Source organism: Triturus cristatus, chromosome 7, assembly GCF_964204655.1.
Source record: "Triturus cristatus chromosome 7, aTriCri1.1, whole genome shotgun sequence".
Lineage (NCBI taxonomy): Eukaryota > Metazoa > Chordata > Amphibia > Caudata > Salamandridae > Triturus > Triturus cristatus.
In genome coordinates this window covers 572,616,004-572,642,986 of record NC_140590.1, presented here as the reverse complement: position 1 = coordinate 572,642,986, position 26,983 = coordinate 572,616,004, and the positions used below count along the sequence as shown (strand labels likewise).

Below are 26,983 nucleotides of genomic sequence, written 5' to 3'. Positions count from 1 at the left end.
GCCCCAAGTCCGCAAATGTAGTAGATTGTAACCCAGGCGGGACGTACACTGATATAAAAACAAACACTCTACCCTCCATTCTACCCACCAGAACAGTGTAGCGTCCCCTCTCATCATGGCGCACCTCATCAATCTCCAACGGGAGCGAGTTCTTGATCATGATACCCACCCCCCACGAGCCCGAGGTGAAGCCCGAGTGGGCCACCAAACGATAGCCTCGCCGATTCATGGCATGAAAGGAGTTACCTATAAGGTGTGTCTCCTGCAGGAAGATAACATCTGGTGAGATACGTTTCAGGTACTGCAGGACCACACCACGCTTAATCCTGTCCCCCAGGCCGTTAACATTCCATGACAACACAGTCAAATCCCTACCCCCCATCGTACGTAGAAGCAGTCAGTCGTCCCCCACAGAGCATCTCGAGAGCAACAATACAGTAAAGGGCTTGCCTTGCGGTGCAAACAAACAACACACCCCCCCCACCCCCCCATCCCAACAGAACTCCCCCCTCCCTGCACCCCTGCATGAGCCCAGACAGCCCCCCCAAAGTGCAGTGTGCCTGTCGCCCCATAGATGAAAAACTAACTAGTCCCCCAGAGGAGGAGGGAAGCCCCCAACAGACCCCACACGACCTCCATAGGAGGGGAACATAAACAATCAGTAAATGGTAAAATAATGTTGTCCAGAGCAAGGCCTATTCTTCACCCCTCAGTTCTGATCCGGCGGGCCCTCCCCGCCAACCGCACCCCCCCCACCCCCTCGGCCCCGATCTCCAGGCAGAGTGTCCAACCAGTCCCCAGCCGCCTCGGGTCGGTCAAAAAAGTGCGTGCGCCCATCCACCTCCACCCTTAGCTTAGCTGGAAAAAGCATTGAGTACTTAAGGTTCAGGTCCCGTAGGCGACGTTTAACTCCGAGAAAACTCAGTCTCTGTTTTTGGACCGCCGGAGTAAAGTCTGGGTAGAAATGCACATCCATGTTATCAAGCTTGACCGGTCCCTGTTGCCTTGAGGTCTGCAGGATAGCGTCTCTGTCCCGAAAATTAAAAATCCGGGCAATGAGAGGCCGCGGCGGGGCACCGGCCTTAGGTCTGCCCCCAGGGACCCGGTGAGCACGTTCCACCGCAAAAAGCTTACTCAGCCCCCGGGGCTGGAGATGGGTAAGGATCAATTCTTCCACAAAAAGATCTGCCGCCTCTCGTCCCTCCGGCACCCCCACAATGCGAACGTTATTCCTCCGGGCCCGACCCTCGGAATCCTCCAGTCGCCGGTCCATCAGGACGCTCGCCTGGCCAAGCCGGCGCACCTCCTTTTGGAGGGCCACCACGTCCGTCGTGAGGCTCGTTGTGGTGTGGGCCAGGGAATCGACCCGGTCGTTGGTTTTGGACAAGTCAGCCCTCACCAGGCTAACATCCACCAGGACCGAGTCTATCTTTTGCGCTAGGGTGTCGAAGCGCTGGTCCACCGAGGCCTTCATCTCTGCGATGGCGCCCATGACGTCCCGGAGGGTCAGATCCACCGGTTGAGCAGATGCCTCCGTCGGGCCCGTCGGGGATGTGCGCGATGTCTCCGGAGATCCCTTCTGGAGGGTGTAGCGGTCCATACTGTTGGATTGAGGCGCCGGGCCACGGCGGGTCGTCTTCACCTTCGCCCGGTCGCCATCTTGTTTGGTGGACATGCCTGCTATCCCACCGTCGTGCCAATCTCCTCGAAAAGGCCGATAAACCAGTTCACGGGTTCCGGGGGGGGGGGGGGGAGGGCGACCACTGGACCGCAGGACGACTCACGGCCGGCGGGTCAGCCGGGCACCTGGACAAGGCCACACCACCGCACCCCGCTCCGCAACCCTACCTCGCTTGAGGGCAAGGAGAGCGCAAAAGCGAAAGCGAAAGTGAAAGCGCGGGATACGCGAGTCGCCCAGCCCTGCCCGCCGCTGTTGTTCGCTTTGTCCCCGGATCGCCCCACTACTCCAATCCGGGGGGCCAGCGCGGAGAAGGCCGCAACCGTCAATCGGTGCTCCCACCGGTGTCCGGGGTCCGATTCGAAAACGAAAAACGGATGGCGCCTCAGCTCGGGTTCACCGATACAGTCCCCTCAACAAGGACAGGATATAGCCAGGATTAATTCAGGAGGTCGTGGAGGTCCTCGGGAGCCTCGCACCTACGCGGCCATCTTGGTTGCGCGCTAGGCTCCTCCCCCCAAGTTTGAGTTTGTTGATTGTGCTACCTATATAGTATTTCTGACAAGGGCATTCCAGTCTGTAAATTACATATTTAGATTCACATGTAATGTGGTCTTGAATCATTTCATGATGGCCATTCTGTAATTGGTAAGAGGTGATGTTTTTGCCCTGTTCACATGCCTTACATTTTGAACATTTCCAAAATCCCGGTGTGGTTAACCAGGACTTGGTGATTGGCGGTTTAACTTCAAAATGGCTTTGTGTGAGAATATCTCCCAGAGAGGCTGTCTTTCGATAGGTAATTCTTGGTCCGGGAGGCAGAATTTTCTTCATATATATCTACACATATATATACACACATATATACATACATATATAGATATATACACACATATATACATATATACACATATATACACACATATACACACATATATACACACATTCCAAAGTCCAGGTTTCACCCTGTTGCGCTCTGCATGGAAACGCCAACACAGTTGAGCATAAGAACCTCCTTTAATGTGGGCAGCAGGCACAGCACGTAATCCCTTCCACAAGTGAAATGCCAAACATGTTTCGGGCGCCAAGCCCTTGTTCACTGGCTGCAATCAAACACAGTCCCGGCAGCTGTGAGGACTGTTATCTCACTGTCCCCGCCCAAATGGGACTTTTTAGCCAATAGCCTTCTGGGGTAAGTAGTCCTTCAATAGCCATAGTGGAAGCCTGCGGAGACATAGTCGTGCAAATTAAAAAACCAAGTGGGTCCTGTAGCAGGAAAAACATAACATACTCTGCTGACTTGTTTACCCCCACAAAAATAGGCATGTCCAACTCCTATGCGTGCCAATGACTGAGAGCACGCAGGTCCGCTTTAATTTGCGGCGGGGCATCTCCGCGGCGGAGCACGCCGCAATTAGATTCCAAAGTCCAGGTTTCACCCTGTTGCGCTCTGCATGGAAACGCCAACACAGTTGAGCATAAGAACCTCCTTTAATGTGGGCAGCAGGCACAGCACGTAATCCCTTCCACAAGTGAAATGCCAAACATGTTTCGGGCGCCAAGCCCTTGTTCACTGGCTGCAATCAAACACAGTCCCGGCAGCTGTGAGGACTGTTATCTCACTGTCCCCGCCCAAATGGGACTTCTTTTAGCCAATAGCCTTCTGGGGTAAGTAGTCCTTCAATAGCCATAGTGGAAGCCTGCGGAGACATAGTCGTGCAAATTAAAAAACCAAGTGGGTCCTGTAGCAGGAAAAACATAACATACTCTGCTGACTTGTTTACCCCCACAAAAATAGGCATGTCCAACTCCTATGCGTGCCAATGACTGAGAGCACGCAGGTCCGCTTTCATTTGCGGCGGGGCATCTCCGCGGCGGAGCACGCCGCAATTAGATTCCAAAGTCCAGGTTTCACCCTGTTGCGCTCTGCATGGAAACGCCAACACAGTTGAGCATAAGAACCTCCTTTAATGTGGGCAGCAGGCACAGCACGTAATCCCTTCCACAAGTGAAATGCCAAACATGTTTCGGGCGCCAAGCCCTTGTTCACTGGCTGCAATCAAACACAGTCCCGGCAGCTGTGAGGACTGTTATCTCACTATTGGCTAAAAGAAGTCCCATTTGGGCGGGGACAGTGAGATAACAGTCCTCACAGCTGCCGGGACTGTGTTTGATTGCAGCCAGTGAACAAGGGCTTGGCGCCCGAAACATGTTTGGCATTTCACTTGTGGAAGGGATTACGTGCTGTGCCTGCTGCCCACATTAAAGGAGGTTCTTATGCTCAACTGTGTTGGCGTTTCCATGCAGAGCGCAACAGGGTGAAACCTGGACTTTGGAATATATACACACATATATACACATATACACACATATACACACATATACACATATACATATATATATACACATATACACATATATATACACATATACATATACATACACATATACATATATATACACATATACACATATACATATACACATATTACCTACTGGCGGTCGCCAGTAGGTAGTTATAGTTAGGACCACGTTTCCATAGGAAATCCGCAACATTCTATTTTGAATAACTTTGGCGCCGGTCGACGAATCCTCGCGAATTTTTCAAAATAGGTGGGGCGCTACGCTCCACTCCTACCCTGAAAGTCTCGGGGGGATTCGTCAAGCGGGGGCTGAGATAAAAGGGGGTCCCAAAACGCGTTTTTCCCATGCATTTTTCCATAGGACCTTTAGACAGGGCTACAGCCCGAACGGCTGAACAGAATTACTAGAAATTTGGCAGAGAGGTAGTCCTCAGGTCAAGGAAGTGCCTTTTGTAGGTTTGGTGTAAATCTGTTCAGTAGATTCTGAGAAAATAGCCTTTAAATCAATATATATATCTGAGCCAGCTTACGGTGCGCTTACGGTACGCTTACCGTACGCGTACGGTGGCGTGCGCGAGCGCGATTCTGATTGGCTCTTAGATCTTAGTAAACATTCGAATCGGCCGAAACCAGGAAGCGGCGGCCGCCATTTTCTCTCTCGCACTGAGAGTGATTTTTAAAATATAAAGCCCAAAAACATGTAAAGGGGCTGTTTAGACCGCTCCCACACACATAGCCATGTTGAGGGAGTCCCCAAAGATCCCCCAAGGCCAAAAACGGAATTTTTAGGTTTTCGGTAATTTCGCCGATTACGCTTACCGTACGCGTACGGTAAAAAATAATTTAAAAAAAAAGTATCCACACTCTCTCCACCCCGTGTGCAATTGGTGCCCGAAATATACGAAAAATTAAAATATTACCTTTCAAAACGAAGTGCATCATATGTCCTCCATGTGCGCACGGTGCGCGAAGCGCATCGTGCGTACATGGCCCATCTAGCGTAACGTGGGCACGCGGTGCGCGTAGCGCACCGCGTGCCCTCCGTGCGTGCACGGCACTAACTGCGTAAAGTGGGCGCGCTCCCTGTGCGCGCACAGTGCGCGAAGCGCACCGTGCGCGCACGGAACGAACTGCGTTAAGTGGGCGCGCACGCCACGAATGGCGTAAAGTAACTTAGCATTTAAAAAAACGTACAAATTCACTGAAAAAACCATAGGTTTCACACACGTTATAGTTAGGAATTAGCATTTAAAAAACCTTGCAAATTCACTGAAAAAACCATAGGTTTCACACATGTTATAGTTAGCGGAAATTTTACTGATAAAAAACCAATGAAATTCCCCAGTTATAGTTACTGCAGGCAACTATAACTCACGCGACCGCAATCTTCTGCTGATGACATATGTGTCTTTATGAAAAAAAAATATTTGTAATATATGTAAAGCTAAAAATGTATGGAAGAAGACATGGGCAAATAAGTGTCTAAATACAGTATTAGCATCAGCAGAAGATTGCGGTCGCGTGAGTTATAGTTGCCTGCAGTAACTATAACGGGGGAATTTCATTGGTTTTTTATCAGTAAAATTTCCGCTAACTATAACATGTGTGAAACCTATGGTTTTTTCAGTGAATATATATATATATATATATATACACATATATACATATATATATATACACATATACACACACACATATATATATATATATATATATATATATATATATATATATATATATATATATATATATATATACACACATACAACCTATACATGTAACCCATTAGCTCATCTATTGCTTTCTCAAACATGATTTTCTCTCGGATGAGCCCTTTCTTAAATAAGGGGTGAAGAAGCCAATGACGAGTCAGAACATCTTCTTGCTTGCACGGAGGTAAAGATTCGACAAGTGAACGTTGGAAAATGTCTAATATCTGATATCATCACCCGTTCTTCCAGCTATCGAATGCGCCAACTTGTCAAATTGGGGAAAAACTTTTATTACAATTAATTGGACTCAAGGTGAGGGGAAGGATAAGAGGCCTAACTTACCGGACCCAAAGTCCCAAGCTTGAAGTGTAGTGTTAACTGGGTTGATAGGAAAGTATTGGGGGCGGAGGGGGAGAGGGGGATCTGTTATTCCTATGCATCCTGCTTATCAATAAAGTGAGGACGACAGAAGGCACTGTTCTCTGTACCACACTGGAGAAGCATTCGCTGACTTTTTGCAAAGCTGGGGGAGGTAACCCTATTTGCAGCTATGGGTCTCTTCCTTGTGTGTTACCTGCGTGCCCCTTGGTGTAATTTCTTCCTATAATGTGTCCCCACCACAAGCTGCACTGGACATAAATGATGTTGTTTCCCCCTCTGCATAAGGTCTTCTATTTGTTTTGTTCTTTTCCTTTGCCCCAGTTGGGTATCCTTAAATGTCTGAAGTTTATTCTTGCATTGTTTGGGCATTCCGGACTATTGGCGGTTAACCTCACACTGAACATTGTTAGGCACTAGGAATTATGGGCCATGCACTGAGAATATGGACGGTATTATAGTCTGTGGTTATCCAGTATTTGCTCTTGGGAATGTCTTGCCTCTGCATATTTTATGAAAACGTGCATTACTAAAATTTGAAAATGCCAATAAAGATAGTTATAAAAAAAAAAGAAAAAAAGAGTTGCTTGCCACTCCGTGGCTACAAGAGACATAAAAGGACCTGAAGAGGGGGTGGAGGGAGTGTGTGCTGTGGGGTCACCCAGATCTCATCACTTTCTCCCATCCTGTTCAATATCTTTTGATCTCACTGAGGATGCACCAGCTGCACTGCAGCGCATAAGGGGCAGGTGGGCATAGATCAATGCATCATTAAACTACTGTAAATGGCATCATGGGCAAACAAAACTTCAAATTTCCAGGTAACAGCCAATGATCAGCTTTGCCCTTGCCCTGAATGCATTATATGATTACATTTTTTTTTACTAAAAAGGTGCTGTAGTCTATTATGTCTAAATCAAAGAAGCGAAAATGCAACTTACTTTCACAAAGAAGCTTTAAAGAGGAAGTCAGACATATCAAAACACCCAATGAAGCACAAATCCAACTTCAAATGGGATTTTGTGGAAGTGAAAATACGGGTGAATAGTGGAATCTACTGTGCAAGAAACTTTAGGAAAAAACAAAATGGTTTACAGGATTTAGCATATAGCAGAGATGTCCTACGTTTCTCAATATCATCAAGATTACATGATGAAATATAGGGTATAAACATCCCTGTATGTTTTCCACCCCTTCTCTTCAATCCACCTACAAGCGTCTTCCCAACACGGAGGAACAGGATTACCTTATCTGCTTCCTCCCGGCTCATGGCAAGAGCCAGCTGCAACTGTAGCTCCTCTTCCCCACTAGTCTGTGGACGGGCCTGCTCGATCTCAGCCGCAAGTTGAGGGGATGATGAGGCAGCTACAGATAAAACCAATAGAGCAGTGTTAGCAGGTTAGTGAATGCAGCACAGCGATAAGAAATCACAATTCCACCCAACCGTAAGCACACTGCCCAGTGGAAGATCAGAATGGTATGTACCACAAATAGGAAACATGAAATGCCTTGGCACTCATTGAGGCCTCTGAAACTTGAAAGGAAGTCAAAGAAAGACGCAGATCTTACTAATGTACTATAAACACACTCCTGAAGGAGACTTCCAGAACATAGGCAACAGAAGCAGAGATGAAGTTTGGTCATTTCAAGATAACTTCTTACAAACACAGGCAGCTTTATTTACCAAAATATCAATTTTGTAGGTTGTCTTATCTGCTGACTAGAGACGCCTAATTGCAGCAAAATAAATATTTGCATGAATAACACCACAGATTGTCTGGAAAAGCAAACTGTCGCAGAACCCCACAGTGACTCAATGTTAAACCATCTTCAGCTTATGTATCAAGTCATTGTGTGATGGCAATGCAACCTTTTTTCCCATACTCATCCTGTGCAGAAAGAAAGTGAGCCTATTGCTGACTTGATGCAAAGACAGTGTTAAAAGAAAGTAACTTTTTTCAGCGTGAATCCTTTCAGAGATTCACATGTATGCATGAAGTTCATGTAGGATTCTATGCTGAAATTGGGATTAGAAGGACATGCTTCTAAATAGATCTCTTACGGCTGCCCAACCAATTTGGCATCCTGCCTGACATTTAAAACCAGACTATGGTGATTTGACAAAAGTTTGAACTGAATGCAATGTAGTGGTTTTAAGTAGTACTTGGTGAAAGAAATTGCCCACAAATGCATTTATTGCCATTTTCAGCATTTTAGAGTTTACTTTTAGTCTACTAGTCAGCTGTTTATCTGCTCACATCATTGTAGATGGACAATGGAATCTCCTTTTAATCCCCACTCTCTTTACTTGTAGCTCCCTACTACTATGCTGCTGCAGTACCCTAATGTAGATCTGTATTGCTCCTGCATTGTTTGGTAGTTAAATTTGTGCTAAAAAAGTCAACATACATAGGATACATTCTGCGGAGTCTGCTGCAGGGATTGGGGATTAATCCACTGTGAGCTGAACATCAGATTTTTTCAGAGGTCTATTCTACGGCTTTATCTATATCTTCAAGTGCCTAGAATTCAGCAGTTTGACATGCACTTTCGGAGACATTGTATGGCATGACTTGCGAATCCCAGCTGCCTGGTAGATGGTTTTGCTTAAACACAATCCCAGTCTGTGGTGACTGTCTTGATATGAATAAGCATGCATGCCTCATCTTCTTAGGTATGCAGCAACAAGACATAGATTTAAACCAAAATGGTAGAGCTTCGCTCTGGAAGTACTTTCTGCAAATGGCCAAGCATGATTATTTGTGTTTCAGATGAAACAGTGTGGCATTACTTTGCTAAGAGAATGTATTTTAAATATTAACATGGTTGCACTATCTTTCTCCTGTATTAAGCAAGGGCTACCCCTTTTGTCCGATACTCTTTTAAGCTTTCTTTGGAGGTTTATCCGCCTCACTGTGCCTAGCGTTCATTTGCTTTAAGCGACTGCTTTACACATCTGAGGAAAGGGGAGGGGGTGGGGGGTATGGAGCTTGAGAACAAGACGAGCAGCAGTGTCTGAACCACCTGAATGTTCCTTTTAGCCCTAAAGTCACTGGATGAGTGACTCGACAAGCAAAACATGTCTTGGCTGAAGGGTTAAGTGAAGAGACAAATACTTCATGGAGCTATGTGGACTTTGTATAAGGACATTTTGCGGACTATTACTGCATAATAAATGTGATCTATATTATGATGTGCAAGCATCTATATTAAATAAGAGTACAAAGTTGTTAGACACACTTTGGGCAGCAGGTTCTCAATTGCTTTAGACCCACCTCAGATAGGTATGAATGTTAAATTTGTCTTTTTTTGCAAATCTAGGATTGGAGGGACGGGGTGGGGCAGGCAGGAGTTAGGGCAGCGTACCATTCTTTCCACAGTTTTATATGTCAGACATTGGCCAAGCAGTTTAAGCGGAGAAAACGATTTATGCTCAGTCGGGCAGTTCGTACCTGCCCAGTTTTACCCTTGAGGCCTTCGAGTGACTAATGTGATCAGCAAGAACTGAGAGATTGCAGGTTTTGCCACTTTAGCGGTGATGGTGGCAATACGGTGAGGGGTGATGCTTAGTACAGGAAATGAGTGGCAGGAAGGGATGATATCACATAGAAGCATGTTACATTTTGGACAAAAATCAAAAACAATACAAAAAGGGAGCCCATTTGGATGTTATCCAGGCTTTGCCTCAGACACCTCATATTGTAGACAACTGCTTTCTGTGTATTTGTATGACATACAAATTGGTATGGCAGGTGGATAAGTGATCTGGGAAAAGGTTAATTAAATGCTAGCAGTACACAAGTCATCACAATTATGTCCTGTATTTGCTGCAAGTGCAGTGTTCAAGAATTTTAGAACTGCCAGGGGGAGGCAGCTAGCACTATTCAATTTTAATGATTAGACCAGACACAAAAGGCTTAGTTAGCACTGAGAGAAAGTATAAGGAGTTACTTACGTAGCTACTCTGCCCATAACATTTAGACTTGAAAGTCACGCCTACACGTGTGGATGCCTTTCAGCAATCCCAGTCATCAAGTTATTTGCCACAATAGTTACAGCCATCTAAGAACAGGCAGGCATTCTGGGAGTAAAGCTTGTTTTCTGTGATTAGACCTACAAAAAAGTGTCCACTGAATAAAACCAGAAATGGAGGTGGTAGAGGACTACTAGGTTATTCACCTCTTACTCATGTGGCGGGTAAGTCACAGTGACCTGCCAGAGAAGCCGGCTAGCTAGTCTGCTGAAACGAGCAGGTTGTAACAGAGAGCCTTAGTCTTAATTTATACTGCAACAAGGCACAGTTGATGAGAACACATGCTTGCTAGTTTCTTCACATGGAACATTACTGTGGCATTGGCTGAAAACAACAATACTTTGCCCATGAGGAATAAGGACTTGAGAGACCGAAAGAGCAGCTTCAGTTCTAAAAGGTTTGTGAGCATCATGTCCTGATACCAAAGATGGTGCATTTTAAAGGAACCATGAATCGTTCACCGCTACCTAATTTTGAGGAATATGTGGTGATCAAGTAATACAATAACATGTGTATTTGTAAAGCGCACGTTCACCCGTAGGTATCTTGGCGCTGAATAACAGATGTTTATTGTTACCCAAACTCAATGGTACTCATTTTATCGACCTCAGATGGATGAAAGGCTGAGTAGACCCTCCGGGATTTGAACCTGTGAGGTCGAACACAGGCCCCTACAGTGGAAGCATTAGTCCACTGAGCCACCAGATACAAGTGATATATGTATGCGCAGAGACAAAGCCGCTTTCTTGAGGCAAAGATGATCTTGGCCATGGTTACCACTCACAAGAACCTCCCGAGAATGTGATAAAAGCAGGAGCTGGTTGATGCTCCCTAGATAAGGGTGAAGAAGCGAAAACACTTCTAGCGTAACTGATGAAAGCGAAGAGAGTTTGGAACAGGAGGGGTTTGGTGAGAAGAGGACAGAAATCCTGCCCAGCATAGATAAGCTAGATGAAGAGGTTCAGCCAGGCCTAAAGATGGAATAGATATTTTCTTTCAAACTTTCTAACAGTTTCATGGCAAGGTTCTTGACAACAGTAATATGGTCAATGTTGCTTCCTTTGCTCTGTGGTTATTCCAGTTGTGACTTGAGTTCTGCAGAGAAATCAAGCTACAAAACCTTTAATTCCTGTGTTTGTAATTGGTCACATCAGAAAATCATTGCAGAGATCAAGATTCATCCGTAGAGTGGGACCTATTTTTTAACTTCTTGGGAGGATCCTTGAAAAAAAGAATGTCAAAGAGCATTGCAGGTAGGTAAGATGTAAAACTTTTAAGAGCACCTCTCAGGTGAGGTAAGCCTACTACAACCACACCAATTCCATATGCCAAATTCCCGTTGCAGGTCTCTTGTTGTAGTGTACATGACTGTGAAGAGGTAAGCAAACACCATCTGATCTGTTTGCCTGAAATTGCCCCAATTGTCTCAGGGAGGTACTCACTGAAAAGGTCTAACCAACAGTTCCAGAGGTTATGGCTAAAGCCAACAAAGACAGATTCATCAGTAGTCTACCAATAATCTTCTGATGTGTCTTCTAATGTTCAGAGTCCAAACATTGTCCTGCTTATATTTGGATAAAGCTACAGTTTAGGTCATGCAGTAAAACTACTCTGTCACCACCTGTGAGGGACCACAGACCATTCTCAGAGAGAGACCTGTGCTTCATAAAGATGTAGTCACTCCCATTAGTTGAATGTGATTTCTGCTACATTATCAACCCACTATGATCGGACTGGACTGAGACGTAAATGCTTTCTGAAGCAAAGGAGCGAATGACTGGTCTTAATAGTCATGCCTTACACGACCCTTTAGCTCTAAGACAGAGTCTTGGCAAAACAATATTTTAAAAAAATATATAAGAAAACAAAGGTTGTACGCCTAGTGGACTCCAAGAAAAATAAGTTTAAATGGTACATTAAAGGCGACCAAGTGGAAGAGAAAGCCTCTTACAAATACCTGGGCATAAAATTGGGGCGAGGTACTTCATATAAGGACCATTAAACGGATTTAAACGCCAAAGCCCAATAATTAATCTTTGCCTTTCGATTGTTGAACAAAAAGTTGAGTTGTCCGGCCTACACTCACATTTTAAATGCAATGGCAGCACAAACTTTACCTATTCTGTCTTATGGTTTGAAAACATGGTGCGGTAAGGAGGCAGAGTTAGTGAACGAGCTCCAGGCTAAGGTATATAAAGCTGTTTTTAATCTTCCTAAGTCCGCAACCCCCGCACATGTACGGCTAAAATGTGGCCTTCAAAATCAGAAAATCCGCAGCATGAATTCCTTTGTGAAGCTGTGCCATAAATTTCGATCATCAGAGCCCAGCTCATTTAACAATCTATGCTGGGAAGAGATAAAAGCTCAAATGGCCCAAGAAACACCTATAACATGGGGAGCTTATTTGAGGAAAACTTTGGTGAAACTAGATATTCAATCAGTAATGGGAGAGCATGGCAGAAAAGACAACATTTAATAAAGCCAGCAAGGAGTCTGCAAAGATGAAATCGTTCTTGGAAGACAAAAATAGTTTGTCTAAACGACGCCATGCGTGGACAGTGATAAACTCCTACACTCACACATATCCTCAAGCCTACCTAGCAGCCCATTTTAGCATCAAGACAAAAAAGAGCTTAATTTATCACCATTTGGGAATTCATGACTCGAAGGATTTAATGCCATCATGGAAACGTAATCATCAAGGTGAGAACTGTCGATTATGTGGTTATCCTAACGAAACATTAACTCATTTGTTGTGTGTATGTCCAGCTGTCAAGGATTTAATGAAATACTTTTTAAAACTGATTTTTAGGTCTCGCCTAGCTATTGCGAGAGCAATTGCTATGCGAGACTATAGTAAGGGGCTCCCAAAAGCGGATTGCATGGCGAGCACGCGCACAATCACGTGCATCGTGCTGCCATGCAATCCGCTTTTGTGAAGCGCTTCAGCCCACTGGCGACGGGCGTGCAGTTACGCGCACAATGACGAGCAGAGGCGCCATATGGCTTTCCTCTCTCGTCATGGTGCGCGCACATTGCACACCACTCGCCAGCCTGCTATGACTTTTGCGCCTCAATGCTCCTCCCCCCTCCCCCACCACAGAGCGCATCTCGCGGCCCCTTCCTGTATGCGAGGCTCGCCGGGGCCGCGCTGGTTTCCTTTGGGTGAGGGCTTGTTAAGGGAGGCATTGCTCTTCTGTGGCAGACACATTGTTTATATTTTGCTTTAAGGCTTGCATACCTCGCGGTTACCTTTTAAGGAGCCATTGCCTTCCTGTCTCAGACTCTGCTTTTACATTTTCAACCCTGTATTGGTTAATTATGGTGACTTCACCCCAGCGCACCTCACAGGTTAAATGCATTTATTTTCTGTGGCAGACGTGGAGTTTACAATTCAACTTTGCATTGCTTTCCTGTCCCAGCCAGTTGCTAGAGGCCGCTCTGCTCCTCCGTTGTGGCCTCTCAGGCTGTGCGGGCGAGGCATTTGGAGGAGGGGGCAGGGTAGAGCTGGGGCCGCTGTATCTCTTTGGCTCTTGGAAATCCCAAACGGGTAAATGCAGCTCCTTTCTGCTAATCCCTTATCTAACTTTGCAAAACGGTCAAATGGAGACCAGCTCGCTGAGTCATTCTTCGGTACTCCGCTAGTCTGATAAATTTTTGCAAGATTTCTTCCGTCAGTCTGATTATTCTTAAATGCATGGTGACAAGAGGCTCGGATAAGATTCTTCCGGTTTCTCATTCTAAGTTATAGCACGGCCATTGGGGGAGGGGTAGAGCCGGGGCTGCTCTTCAAGATGCTCACACCCTGCATAGCTCAAGAAGCGCACAAAATAATGCCATGGCTTAACAAGAGAAGCGCAAGAATGTTATCTGAGCTTTTGTCACCATGCATTTAAGAATAATCTGACTGATGGAATAATTATTGTAAAAATTTATCGGACTCGCTGAATAACCAAGAATGACTCAGCGAGACGGTCTGCCTCTGGCACTTTTGGAAAGTGGTGGAAGGATTAGCAGAACCAGCTGCTTTTACCCAGAGCAGTGAATCGCCATTACATATGGAAATGCGCGATGAGAAAGGGACATTTCATTTGGGCTGCATACATTACAATTTGCGTCTCCCTGGCTGTAATGCAGGCACTCGGGATGGGTGCAATGATAAAAAAAAAAGAGAACTGCTAAGTTGGAGCTATCTGACATAATATTTCAGTTCTATGTCGGCAAAAGCATCAGCTAAAAAAAATTCAATACTCTTAATAAACATACGAAACTATTTGTGCTCTGGTTCCCTCCTCCCCCAACCGACCTTCCCACCCCATTGTAAATCACAGCAATTCCCCATCTGTGGAAGAATCGTATTGTAATGTACTCGTCTCAAATTAGATTAATTAGCCAACCAACCTAAGCCGAAATCATATTTATTTTATTTCAACTGCACTTTTTATCTTGTAATTTACTTTTATATTTTGCAATAAAGCTGTGGTGTGTACTTACTAGATTATGCCAAGATAGATGCTAAAATCGCAGTTAGAAGAATAGACTCATTCTTTGATGTGTTTTTAGGGCTCTGTGTCTCAAAGTAAAATCATGAAGATTAAAATACCGCCCTATACAGGGAACATTTTGCCATTAAGCCTGTTCGCCTAATTTGGCTATTTTTTGTGTGCCGTTTTTGTGAAAAACAAGTGCATGGATATTTGTGGTTGTGTGAATGTGTATGAGTGTGTATGTGTGTGCTTTTGAGTGAAAGATACGTACGCTTGTGGCGGTGTGTGTTATTAAAGTTTATGCATGTGCTTCACTCAGTACATGTCCGTGCTCTGTTTAGCTTGTGTAAGTCATTCGGAGCTGTATTTGCAGTTTTGCTTTGGCTGACTTCTCGGATAGAGCACGCAGATGTGGCTGCGGGCTCAAGCACTGTTTTCGCTGCAGCTTCAGTGCTTCCTCCAGGACCGGCGATGCTGCGCTGATGTAACCGCGCTCCCTGCATCTTTCATTCAGCCCTGGTTGGCTGCAGGCTGGTGCGCGCACGAACATAGGGCACATCGACGGCTCCACAGCAACACCAGCCGTATCCGGGCTGAACTGCAACCCCACATCTTTCCAGGAAACTGCGATTCCCTGTACGGACAGACTGCTTGCACCATTCCCTCCCCAAACCCTCATCTCTGCAACTCACCGACCTCCAGCCAATAGTACTCCCGGGACTGAAGCCCGCCACAAGCAGCTCCACACAGCAACCCCCGAACAGAACATCACTGAAAATTGGCAACTGACTGGGAGTCACAAACAACATCATTCCTTGGAAGGAAAGACCCTAGCGTCTGCCCAGCCACCACATGCAACACCACTAAATGGACTGAACACCTGCACGTCACCTTCTTCCCATAAATAAGCTTCTCCTTCACTGCTGTGCTCCCAAAATAATACAATAGGTCTTGCATTATTAAAGTTTGAACTATTGGTGTTGCATTATTTAGCAATGCCAATAGCTCAAACTTTAATAATGCGAGACCTATTGCATTGCAAATGCTTGTTAATGAGTTAATCATCCGAACATGCATTCAAGCCATGATTAGCTGGATGGAGGGTTCTTCAATTATTCTGGCTTCCCGGGTCGTAAAATATTTTACACAAATGAGTAAATTCCTCCTACAAGTAGACTTAGAAAATAAGAATGTTGGCTGAAAGACTTCATTATAGGCAGTTCGAACATTACAGGCCTAATTCCACCAGGCATCTCAGCACCTTAAATACATGACAACACGTTGCAGCATTCTTTTAACCAATTCTGCTGCTGGTGTCTCTAAACAGTGACCACTCGTGGGTTCTGTTCATGACCCTCAACTAGCCTACTTGCCCAAAGAATGATACAAGCCTGCAGGCATAGAACCCCGTATTTTTATACTTTAGTTTAAAATACTCATTATCGACCCTTAACTAGGTTATTTGTATAAAGAATGATATAAAGCTTTCTGGCATAACACCTTTCATTTTTTACACTTTAGTTCAAAATGCTCATTACCGATTTGCATTTAATGCCCGCATTCAGGCTCAGCACTAAGCACTTTAAAGGTTCCATTCCCCTAGACACGTTAGGACTCTGTACGGCTGGATTTAAAGCAACACCTCTTTACCAATTCCGCTGTTTGCGTATCATCAAATAAGTGACAGCTCGTGGGTTGTGATAACGATTGTTACTATGCCATTTGCACATAGGACGTATGCCTCAGGCATAGTATCTTGCACTTAATACTTTAATTTTAACATGCACTATTGATTTCTATACATCGTCTGTATTTTTATCAACTATAGAATATACGGCGTTGCTTTGAAAACATTTATGAGATACCATGGTTTTTATTGTTAAACTATTTTTTATTCAATTTGTAATGATTTGAAGTAATCATACAATAAACAATAAACTTCAAAACTTGAATGAAAAAATATGCTTCAGCTGAGCTGTCAAGCTCAACTAAAAGGGCTTGAGCATTTTTGTGGAGATCAGCATCTGTGTTATCAATCGTGCACCAGAGTGAATAGCTAAAGGTGAATGCCGTACTGCCACCAGTGCAGCAGATCTTATAAGCAGGTTTGATTGAGAAGTGATCTAAACTAACATCTCAATGCCTCTGAGCACATGAGTTTTGAAAAACTACGAAAGAGTTAAATATAACTGAGACTGCACTTCTTACAGATGTAAGTGGTATCTAGGTCTCAAAAGAGCTTGAGGTATTGTGTGAGATTGAGCAAATTCTATTCGGGACACTGATGAGATTGGAGGTAACAAATGGAATCCTAGGTGGAAGCACCAACAAACTAATTGTTATCGGCAATGCACACATTTCTTTTTTATAGATTTATTTTTTATTGAAAACAAATACATAGCAGCAGTAAGCACTAGTGCTATACTTACTTAGCTTGGGGCCCATAAATCCTACGTATCATCCATTATGTAAAACATATTATAAATGTATAGTGGCCTACAAGGAATATCTTTCAGTTTAAGTTTGAAATTTATATCAGCCAACTTGAGCTTTGAATTCTGCCACCCTTAGGGAAAAAATACTTCCTAGTTGACAGGACTCCATAGATGTCCTTGCTCTCTACATGAGCGCTTAGGGGCTGGAGGAGAGGTCCCCTTGACCTTGTATAGTGAAAGACTAATAGCAAAAAGCAACTGTAAAACTAAAGGAATGTTGATACGTCACAACTAATTACTATACCCAACTGCTTTAGGTCAATGCATATGGTGTCATCACAGTTTGAAATTAGTGGGTCTCTTCCTGGTAATATTTGGTTTGGAAGGTTTGTTGGGGGCCCTTTTGTGCATACCTCTTAGGAAATTCTGGTGTTGATCATGGATGGCAACGAATGAAGTGTTCCAGTGTTGTGCTTTTTTGTTCCTTAGAGCACATTTTGAAAAATTAAGTGTGTAAAGTAGTTCTGGTCAAGTTTCAGCCAAATCTGTGGTGCACACGTTAGGTTAGCTCTTATGTATGTTATGCAACTCAAGTGCGGTTACCTTGCTTTTGCAACTACCGGTCTGAAAAGAAGGGAAAAAAAAAAAAACAACCACTGAGATGACCTGTCCAAGAAATCAACTTGTGGTACCATCAGAGAGGTATGGTTAAAATGACAAAAAGAACCACTGACAAAGTCTCCTTTCAAAGACAATGCCATAAAAAAGCTAAGTTGGCCCTCAACAACATATCGGATGGCTGACTCCTAGCCAACTACCAAAGCATACATCTTGAATTGGGTAATGTATATATAATTAACAATTTCAAGTGGATCTTTCTACTGGAACCAAGGTACTTGGGCTTTCAAATTTCACAATACCAAGACTGCCATGGTAATGGGCCACAATGGTCTTAGCGCAGGAGGATAACCATACAGTACAGGAGACACAAGATGATAAGTACCCAGCAGAGCTCATTCATCTTGACCTGAGCACAGCTCTTAATGGAGTAAATCCTTCTCTACTGCTCCCCTGGATGAAGGGAACAAGGAAATCAACAATACAGCTTTTTGATGGATAAAGTCATTCAGCCAGATCATAGCTAGTCCAATTTGGCGACTTCAGTTAAACAGGATGGCACAATGATTCCAGGCGCTAGGAATTTTATTAAATATCTACCGGTCCATGGTACAAGATGTTTCATAAATCTACTTGTACCGAAAAAAATGCACGTGTTTCTTTGGTGCTATGCATAGAGGTGACAAATTATGGCTAGTCCGTCAATCACAACTGTATTTCGGGCACAAAAAGTATTCTACAAAAGCAAATTCATCAGTAATTAACGCAGACCATTACATAATTAAATAACATCAGATTAAAAACACAAAAAAATGTGAGGACAAAGATTTCACAATAATAGCCCTTAGCTCATAAAGAGTTGCTCATAGTTTATACACTAAAACCCCTTTAATTGTACGGGACATCAAATTTAAGGAGTTAATCGACTCCTATTTAGAGCAGAAAAATAAAATGAGGCCAGGCAAAAGCATGTAAAAGGATCCGGTAATGACTTAAGGAAATGAAGGGCTGGGCGGCATGGTCTAAAATTCAACTTCTGCATAAGAGGGAGCATGTATCGGTTTCTTTCATAAGCATAACATTTACAGAAAAATAGAAATGCAGGTCATTCTGTGCAGATAGCATTTCACAAGGACAAAGTGGGAGTGCATCAATCTCATACGTTTTTGATGGTTGACCTAGCATTAAAGGTATGTTATTTAAACGAAATTGCAATAATATGCATCTATGTTGTAGATTTGTAATAAGTGGTAGATAAGAAGAATTTTGATTGTTCATACTAGGGACCATATATTGTCTGACAGTACAGAGTTTAAAATTAGAATCAAATCTCTTCTCATCAAAATCAACTAATAGACGAGCCTTTAGATCTTTTTTTGTTATTGTTATACATGAAATCGGGTGCCTATATAGGTTATGTAAGCCAATAGCCTGTAGAATTGTCTCAATGTATTTTAGACAAATCATGGCAGCGTTCTCGTTAGATTAGAGTTCTGAAAAAAAGTGTTTCATATTATGTGTGGATTCATATTATAGCAAGGTTTAAATTCTAGTCATGTCCTGATTTTGCTACCATGCTTCCAGGATTGGAAAGCCCTTTTGAATATATATATCTCCTGAATAAACCCAAAGGGGACCCCACCCCCTTTCTTTACCACACTGCAAACACGACTACTGGTTAAAAAAACAAAGGTTACAGAAAGGTTATAGTCAGGCTCAGGTTCACTTGTACTAAACCATAGAAATTCAGCAGTTATATTCAGTGGTATATAGGTAAGTAACTGCCTATGTGAAAGGCAGTATAGGTGAGTGTTTGAATATATTAGTGACTGTGAGAGTGAGTGATTGTGAGATTGGCTGTATGGGTGAGTGTGTGCTTGTGTCACTGACAGTATAGGGGAGTAAGTATATGTGGGTGTGTGTATAACTGTATAAGTGGCAGTGTGATTCACCCTATGGGTGCATGAGTAGCTCTATAGGTGACTGACGTCAAGTGAGTGGCTGTATTGGTGGATATATCAGTGTCTTTATTAGTGAGTAAATTGGTATAGGAGTGGCTGTATGGGTGACTGGGTGGATGTGTGTGTAGACCTATAAATCAGTGAGTGGGTGTTTAAGTACTGGTATTGGTGGGTCAATGGTTTTGAGAATGGTAGTGTGGAAGTTTTAGTGGTTGTATGAAAGGTTATATTGAGGTGTGAGTGGGTGCATCAGATTATGTGGATGAGGTCATCAGTGATGTCATTTGAGAGGTCATGAGTGATGTCACTGACCAGGTCATGATTGATTTAATATGCGAGGTCATAAGCAGTGCATTGCGGGGGCACAAGTTACAGTTACCTTAGCTAACTAGAACTGCTGAATTTCTCTGATTTTGTATGAGTGAAACCGAAGTCTAATTATAATATCTCTGTAACCTTTGATGTTTTAAATGAGTTTCTAAGGTTTTGTTTGATTCTATTTCCTAATTATAAAATCACCACAACCTTTTTTCCCCAGTGAATTTCTGGGTTTTGTTTTTCAACTAGTAGTCACGTTTGCTGAGTGGTGAAGAAAGGGTGCTGGGCCACTGACCAGCTTTCAGGAATTCTGCTGTGTAGGACTTATAGGAGGTACCAGAAGGGCTTCTTGGCACCAACATCCCTCAGGTGTAAAGTGGACTTCATCCACCAACCAGTAGTGCACCACGAACCACGTTTGCAGAGTGGTGGAGATAGGGGGCATGGCCTCTGAAGACCACATAGCAATCCCTCTGTGTGGGACTTATTGCAGATAACAGGAGGGGTAGTTGCCGCCCCCACCCCCCCCCCCCCAGGACCCTCAATAGCCAAGGGGCTTACTATTTCGATGTATTCCTGTGGACCCCCACATTTCTCATATTTAGCCCTGGGAAGGTGGTGGTCCCTGGGTGAGGCCAGAGGGCACCCCTGCATTATTTTGTGTGTACATCTCTGCCCCAGGGAGATGGCGGACCCGGGGGAGCGGCAAGGCTCCCCCGCATATAATTAGATCACTGCCCCAGGGAGGTGGCGGTCCCTGGGGCTTTGAATAGCCCAAGAAGGGGGGGCCCCATGCACCTCCTCCCTCATTTCCATAATGCCCCCGGGTTCTGGACCGCCAAGGGTCCTATTGTAAACAAAAAATTGTAAAAAAAAATTTAAACACTTTGCCATGGATGCACTCGTGAGTCCGATGCAAAATTTAAAAAATGCTTTTTAGCCTTGGCAGGGTTCCAGAGGAACCCCTCCACCATATCTGGGGGATCAGGGTATTGCTACTCTGCAACAATGTATTTAAAAAAATAAAAATAAAATATTGCCTGGGACTCTCCTTCAAGCAGAGTCCCAAGATGGCTGCCAACACTTCCTGGTTTAAGTGTTGACAGCTAATCAAATTTTAGTAGGATTCTCAGTCCACTGCAAGGACTCACGTCCCCAGATATCTATATTTTTTAAACACCGATATCGAAAAAACTAACGGATTTACACCAAATCACAAAAAGCACTCTTTCTGGACCAACATCTAGCTTTTTGCCAAATTTTGTGTAATTCCGTTCAGAAGTTCGGTGTGTAGTTCTGATAAAAAAAATAAAAGATCCCATAGACCTAACACGTGGGAAAACGAGTTTTGGTACCCCCCCCCCTTTTTTCTCCGCTTGACGGATCACCCCGATACTTTCAACACCGCAGCTGAATCAAAAAGGGGACGTTTTGTGAAAATGTCATGGAGATTCGGAGTGGTGCCAAAGATATCGTCACAAAATATATAAATATATACAAATAAAATAACGAATAGTCCAGAGAGGACAGTACGGACCCCCGAGTTCAACTCCCTGGGATCTCCCATTTTCACGAGGAGTTCCAGCTCATGAGACAGTCACGGCAATGGGGAGGAAGAGGCAAACCCCCAGAACAAACATGTAAAAAAACTCAAGAAAAACAAGACGGGAGCAATAAGTGCAAATCAAGGAGTGGCTTCGCAAAAACACAGAGCAAGAGAGGCACGAGAAAGTGAATTCAACAGAAGATTTGACAATTATAAATCTGACACCAAGAAAACTAACCAAAACAGAGGGAATGGTTTTAAAGAAGGGGCTCACATTCTGTCCAACTCAAGGCTCTGAGTACACACACACGCGTATAGACTTGTACCTTTTCACAAGGAAATTGAAACTTTAAAAGTTCTTTAAAATCAAAGGATTATAAGGGCACAAAATAGGAGACAATACAATTCTAATGTCGAATCCATCAACAGATGTACTAACTGGAGATGAGCTTGTAATATTACAAATCACTTGAAAGTCAAACTGTCTCTGAAAATATCGAAGAAGGTGTTGTTTCTATTCTCGCAATTGAAAGTTTAGGAACAACACAGCAAACTGTCAGAACAAATTTTAAACCAAAATCGACTTTCATACCTCCAAGGTGCTTTGACAACATTGATGTATTCAAAGAAACTGTCATAGATGACCTGGTGAAATTAAGACAACAAAAATTCAGAAGGAAGAATGAAATCAATATGAAAATACTACAAATGGTACCAGTTCCTAAAGAAAGATAGAGGGATAGCAGCCTATTATGGTTGCAGAAAAAGGTTAGGTGTCTCCAAATAAGGAATGTGTGTGTGGGAGTGGGGAGTGGTACTCCTGTATGTGTTGTGCCCTCACACCCTTTCAGGTGTAGATCATCATCATTGGGCACTGCTCCTCGTGGGGGTGGCACTGAAGTCCTTCACGGGCCCTACAAGAGGGCTCTCTGTTGGAGATCTTTTATGAGTTGCCGCAGTTGTGCATGTGGGTGTGTGGGCCAAGTGGTGATTGTGAGTGTTGTTAAAATAACCCGTTGGTACCCGGATAGGTTTATTGGCGAGTCCTCTGGGTTAGGTTAAAAACAAGACGACAATGGAGATGCACTTTATGCTAATTGAGAGGGGATAGAGCAGATATAATCCCTCTACTCTCAGCCCGTATAGCAGTGTTCTTGTGATGTTTAAAGGTGAAGAATGGTCGACATGTTTCGCGCTGTCATTGGGTCCCTAATGGATCCCGCAGCGCTTCATCAGGACCGTTAATAATAGTGAGGAAAGGGTAGAATCAGGGAAAGATGCCCTATATTACTACAAAACCTTATGTTGAGGTTGTGTAAACACGGTATGTTTTTGAGACACGTATTATGCGTGTACTCTGGTTCAAACCCTCCCCGAGGTGGAGTAAGGTTTCTTCGGCGGGTAGCGGTAGAGTGGGGTGAGGAAATTATCGCCCTCCAACCATATCCTGGAGACCTAACAGCCTGCCCAGTCCGCCGGTGAAATCAATATGAACCTTACAATGGAACAAAAAAAGAGCAATTGCGGACATTTTGAAAGATCCAAACATTGTCTGTAAACCCTCTTATAAAGGGGGAAACATTGTTCTCATGACAGCAGACTTTTACTGTAAAGAGGCTTTAAGACAGTTAATCGGACAATACGCGTTATGTTAAAATAACCAAAGATTAATATAATAACAGTATCCAAGAGTACCATCGGATGATTCGGAAATGGCATGACAAAGCAATGATCAATATGGTTGAATATAAATTTCTCTCATGTCCTCACCCAGTGATATCTACGTTTTATCATCTTCCAAAGATTCACAAAGATGCTATGAAACCACCTGGTCGTCCGATCATATCATCCAAGGGATGCCTGACCTAATCCATGTCACAATACATAGACTTTTTCCTTGCGGATTTTGTCAAACTATTACCTTCCTACATTCGTGATACTAAAGATTACATTAGAGCAATATCACACATACCGTGGGAATCTGACATGATGATTGTACTTGACAAGACAAGTTTATATACTTGTATAACTCATGTAAATGGTGTTAATGCGATTGCTATTTCCTCAAAGGCAGATCTTTGAAATATGCTGAGCATAATGAAATGTTGATAGAGTTTCTCCTTTTCTGCCTAACCAACATTTTTCTTTTCCAGAAACACTATAGACCGATCAAAGGCACGGCGATGGGCACCTGCTTCGCCCCCAGTTATGCGAACTTGTTCGTAGGCTGGTGGGAGAAGCAGGTGGCCCGAGCCAAATGTAACAACTACTGGGTCTCGTCAATTGTGGGTTGGTATAGGTACATCGACTACCTTTTTATTCTCTAGAAAGGCTCAAGAACTGATGAATAAACATATCAAGGAACTAAACAACAACACAGTCAATCTCCATTTTAGTGGACACATTATTGCAACTGAGGTGGAGTTTCTTGATCTCAGAGTTTTTATCCAAGATGGGGAAATTTGTACATCTTTGTTCAGGAAGACAGTGGGGAATTCGATTCTTGAGGCCCATAGCAATGATTAACTGTGACTATTTTGAACAGTATCTGATCAGTGTGTAATACATATTAATTTAATAGGGTTGCCGTGATAAAATTAACTGGCACAATTATGATCTACATTTACCTTTATATTTATTATGTATCTTATATTTACAAATCATGTACAAAGATATATTTTTCCAACAATGTCATTGATTAATTGCTCATACAGAGCTAGATAATATTCACGCAGTGACTTTGTATGTATATAATTCACTGTGTTGCCCTTATGATTTCAATCCATTTCAAGATAGCGCCGGAAGGCTAAACAGATTGTTAGTCCTTTCATTATGTTGTCGCTCATGTAACGTGTACAGGAAAGGAAGGCGGTCTTGTTTGTTTGCTTATTTAAATATATTTTCGCCCTGTCTCCACTCACAGTGGAAGAAGGCGCGACGCCGAAACGCGTCCTGTCCCACTTCATCTCTCGATGAAATAAAATAACCGAGTTTACCCCCTGGATTGTGTGCGGTCGTCTCGTTTCTTTGGATGCGAGTGTTGAAGCTGATAAAACAGAGGTTACAAGGACGTTATAGTTGGTGAGTTTCTAAGGTTTTTTAAATTCTATTTGCTAAGAAAAACAAAGGTTACAGGGACATTATAGTTAGGGTCAGATTTTACTCATACAAAAGCAGAGCAATTTCAGCCGTTATAGTTACCCGAGTTAACTATAACTTGCGCCCCCGCAATGAACTGCTTATGACCTCCCATATTACATCACTGATGACATGGTCAGTGACATCAGTGATGACATCATCCAGTGACAGGGTTTTTAAAAAGTTTATGAGTGTTAAATATATATACCAAGGTGTATTGGTGAATCTGTGGGTGTATGAGTGACTGTATGGATGACTGAATGGGTGGATGACTGAATGGGTGTGTGACTGAATAAGTGAGTAATTAGGTATCTGAGTGAATGTATGGGTAAGTGATTGGTTATGTGAATGTGTGTGTCTGTCTGTCAGTTGATGTCTAAGTGGGTGTATGAGTGTTAGTGGGTGTATGAATGGCTGTATGGGTGATTGATTGGTTGTCCGACTACCTCTATGGTTGTCTGGGTGTGGGTGAAGAAGCGTGTGACTGCCTGTATGGAGGAGTGATTAGGAGAGTCAGCGGCTGTATGGGGTACTGCATGCGTGTGTGGGACGTATGGGTGAGCGAGTGTCTGTATGGCTGTGTCGGTGATAGAGTGCATGTGTCAGTATGGGTGAGTAACTGGGTATGTGAAAGGCAGTATATGTGAGTGATGGGATATGAGTGACTGTATGCGTGAGTGACAGAGTGGCTATATGATCAGAGCATGCTTCTGTCAATGACTGTATAGGTGAGAGAGTATGTGTTACCATTTGTATGAGTAAGTGGGTGTGAGAGTAACTATTTGGGTGAATAAGTGGCTGTGTGATTGACTAAGTGTCTAGTTGTGCGAGTAGTTCTATTGGTGACTAACTCAGTGTTAGAGTGCCTTTATGGGTGTAGGAGTAGATATGTCAAGGGCCCTCAAAAGCCAAGAGGACTTTATCCCCCAACTAGTAGTGCGCCAGGAGGCATGTTCGCAGAGTGGTGGAAAAAGGGCCAAGCACCCCTTCTGTTACCTCCAGCAAGTCCCACACAGTGGGTTTGCTGAGTGGTTTTCGGTGGCCACACCCTCTTTCTCCTCCACTCTGCAAACAACGCCACCAGGTGCACTACTATTTGGGGGATGAAGTCCCCTTGGCTCTTGAGGGTCCTTGGGGGCCAACTAGCTCCCCGCCCCCGTTACCCCCAGTAAGTCCCACACAGCCAGATTGCTGAGAGGTAGTCAGAGGCCACGCCCCCTTTTTCCACCACTCTGCAAAACGCGCCTCCTGGCATACAGCTGCTTGGGCGAATAAGTCTACTTTAGTCCTGAGGCGGTAAGGAGACCCCCCCCCACCCCCCGTGCACCAAGAGGAGAGTTTGCAGAGTGGTGGAGAAAGGGTAGTGGCCTGCGACCACCTCTCAGCAATCCCACTGTGTAGAGCTTACTGCGGTAGCCGGCACTGCTTTTTTTTACACTCAGGGAGCTGCTGACATGCAGCTCCGTAGGTGTAAAAAGCAAAGTGTGCTCCGTTTTGAACAAGGGAGAGCAAAATGCTCTTGCTTGTTCAAAGTGGAGAACACGGTTTGCTATGGGACCCCATAGAAAACTGCAATGTCCTGGGGGTGGGCACCCCGGGACATTGCTGGAGATGGCCTTGGAGGTGGTTGTCCGCAGGGCCATATAAGGCTCCAGGAGGGGGGCGGGGAGAGCAGCCCCCTCCCATTTGGAAAATAGCCCCAGGGAGGTGGTGGGACCCAGGGCAGCAGGGGTGGGGGGACAAATGCCACCCCTGCAATTTTGTATACTAGCCCCAGGGAGGTGGTGGTCCCCGGGGCTATGGTGGAGCCATGTGCCCCACCCCCTCACATTTCACAAAATTGGCCTCTGCAAGGTGGCAGACCCAGGGGCTGCAAGGGGGCTGGAGCTCCCCGCCCACACATTATAATGAAATATAGCCCCTGGGAGATGGCAGCCCCCACATCTTTATTTTTAATTGCCCCCGAGACCTGGCCCACCAGGGGGCCTAAAGTAAACAAAGCGTGGGAGGCCACACTTTAAAAAAAAATAAAAAATTGTCCAGATTGACAGATCCACCGTGAAATCCACAAAATCTTTTCAAATGATTTTTTTGGGGCTGAATAGGCCCGGAGGGTCGGGGTTTTTCTACCATGCCCCTTTTTTAATTTTATGTTTTTACATTTTTGCTTGTGACTCGGTTCAACAGAGTCACAAGATGGCTCCTTGAGTGTTGGCAGTCAATCAGATCCCCGGCACGAGATCGGGAGGGTTTGCAGATCCACCAAGGCCACAGTTGTATATCTGAGAAATGTTTCAATTACTCAGGAACTACTGA

At 44.1% G+C, this 26,983-nt stretch overlaps 1 protein-coding gene across 7 annotated transcripts in view; it reads right to left on the bottom strand.

Moving 5' to 3' along the window:
• The window catches only part of EPN3 (epsin 3), a 380,680-nt gene that overhangs the window by 215,639 nt on the left and 138,058 nt on the right, over positions 1-26,983 (bottom strand). For all 7 annotated transcript variants that reach the window (XM_085617119.1, XM_085617115.1, XM_085617117.1 and 4 more), the window contains exon 3: positions 7,378-7,496. In XM_085617119.1, the coding sequence (XP_085473245.1) occupies positions 7,378-7,496 (119 nt within the window). The remainder of the gene's footprint in view (positions 1-7,377; positions 7,497-26,983) is intronic.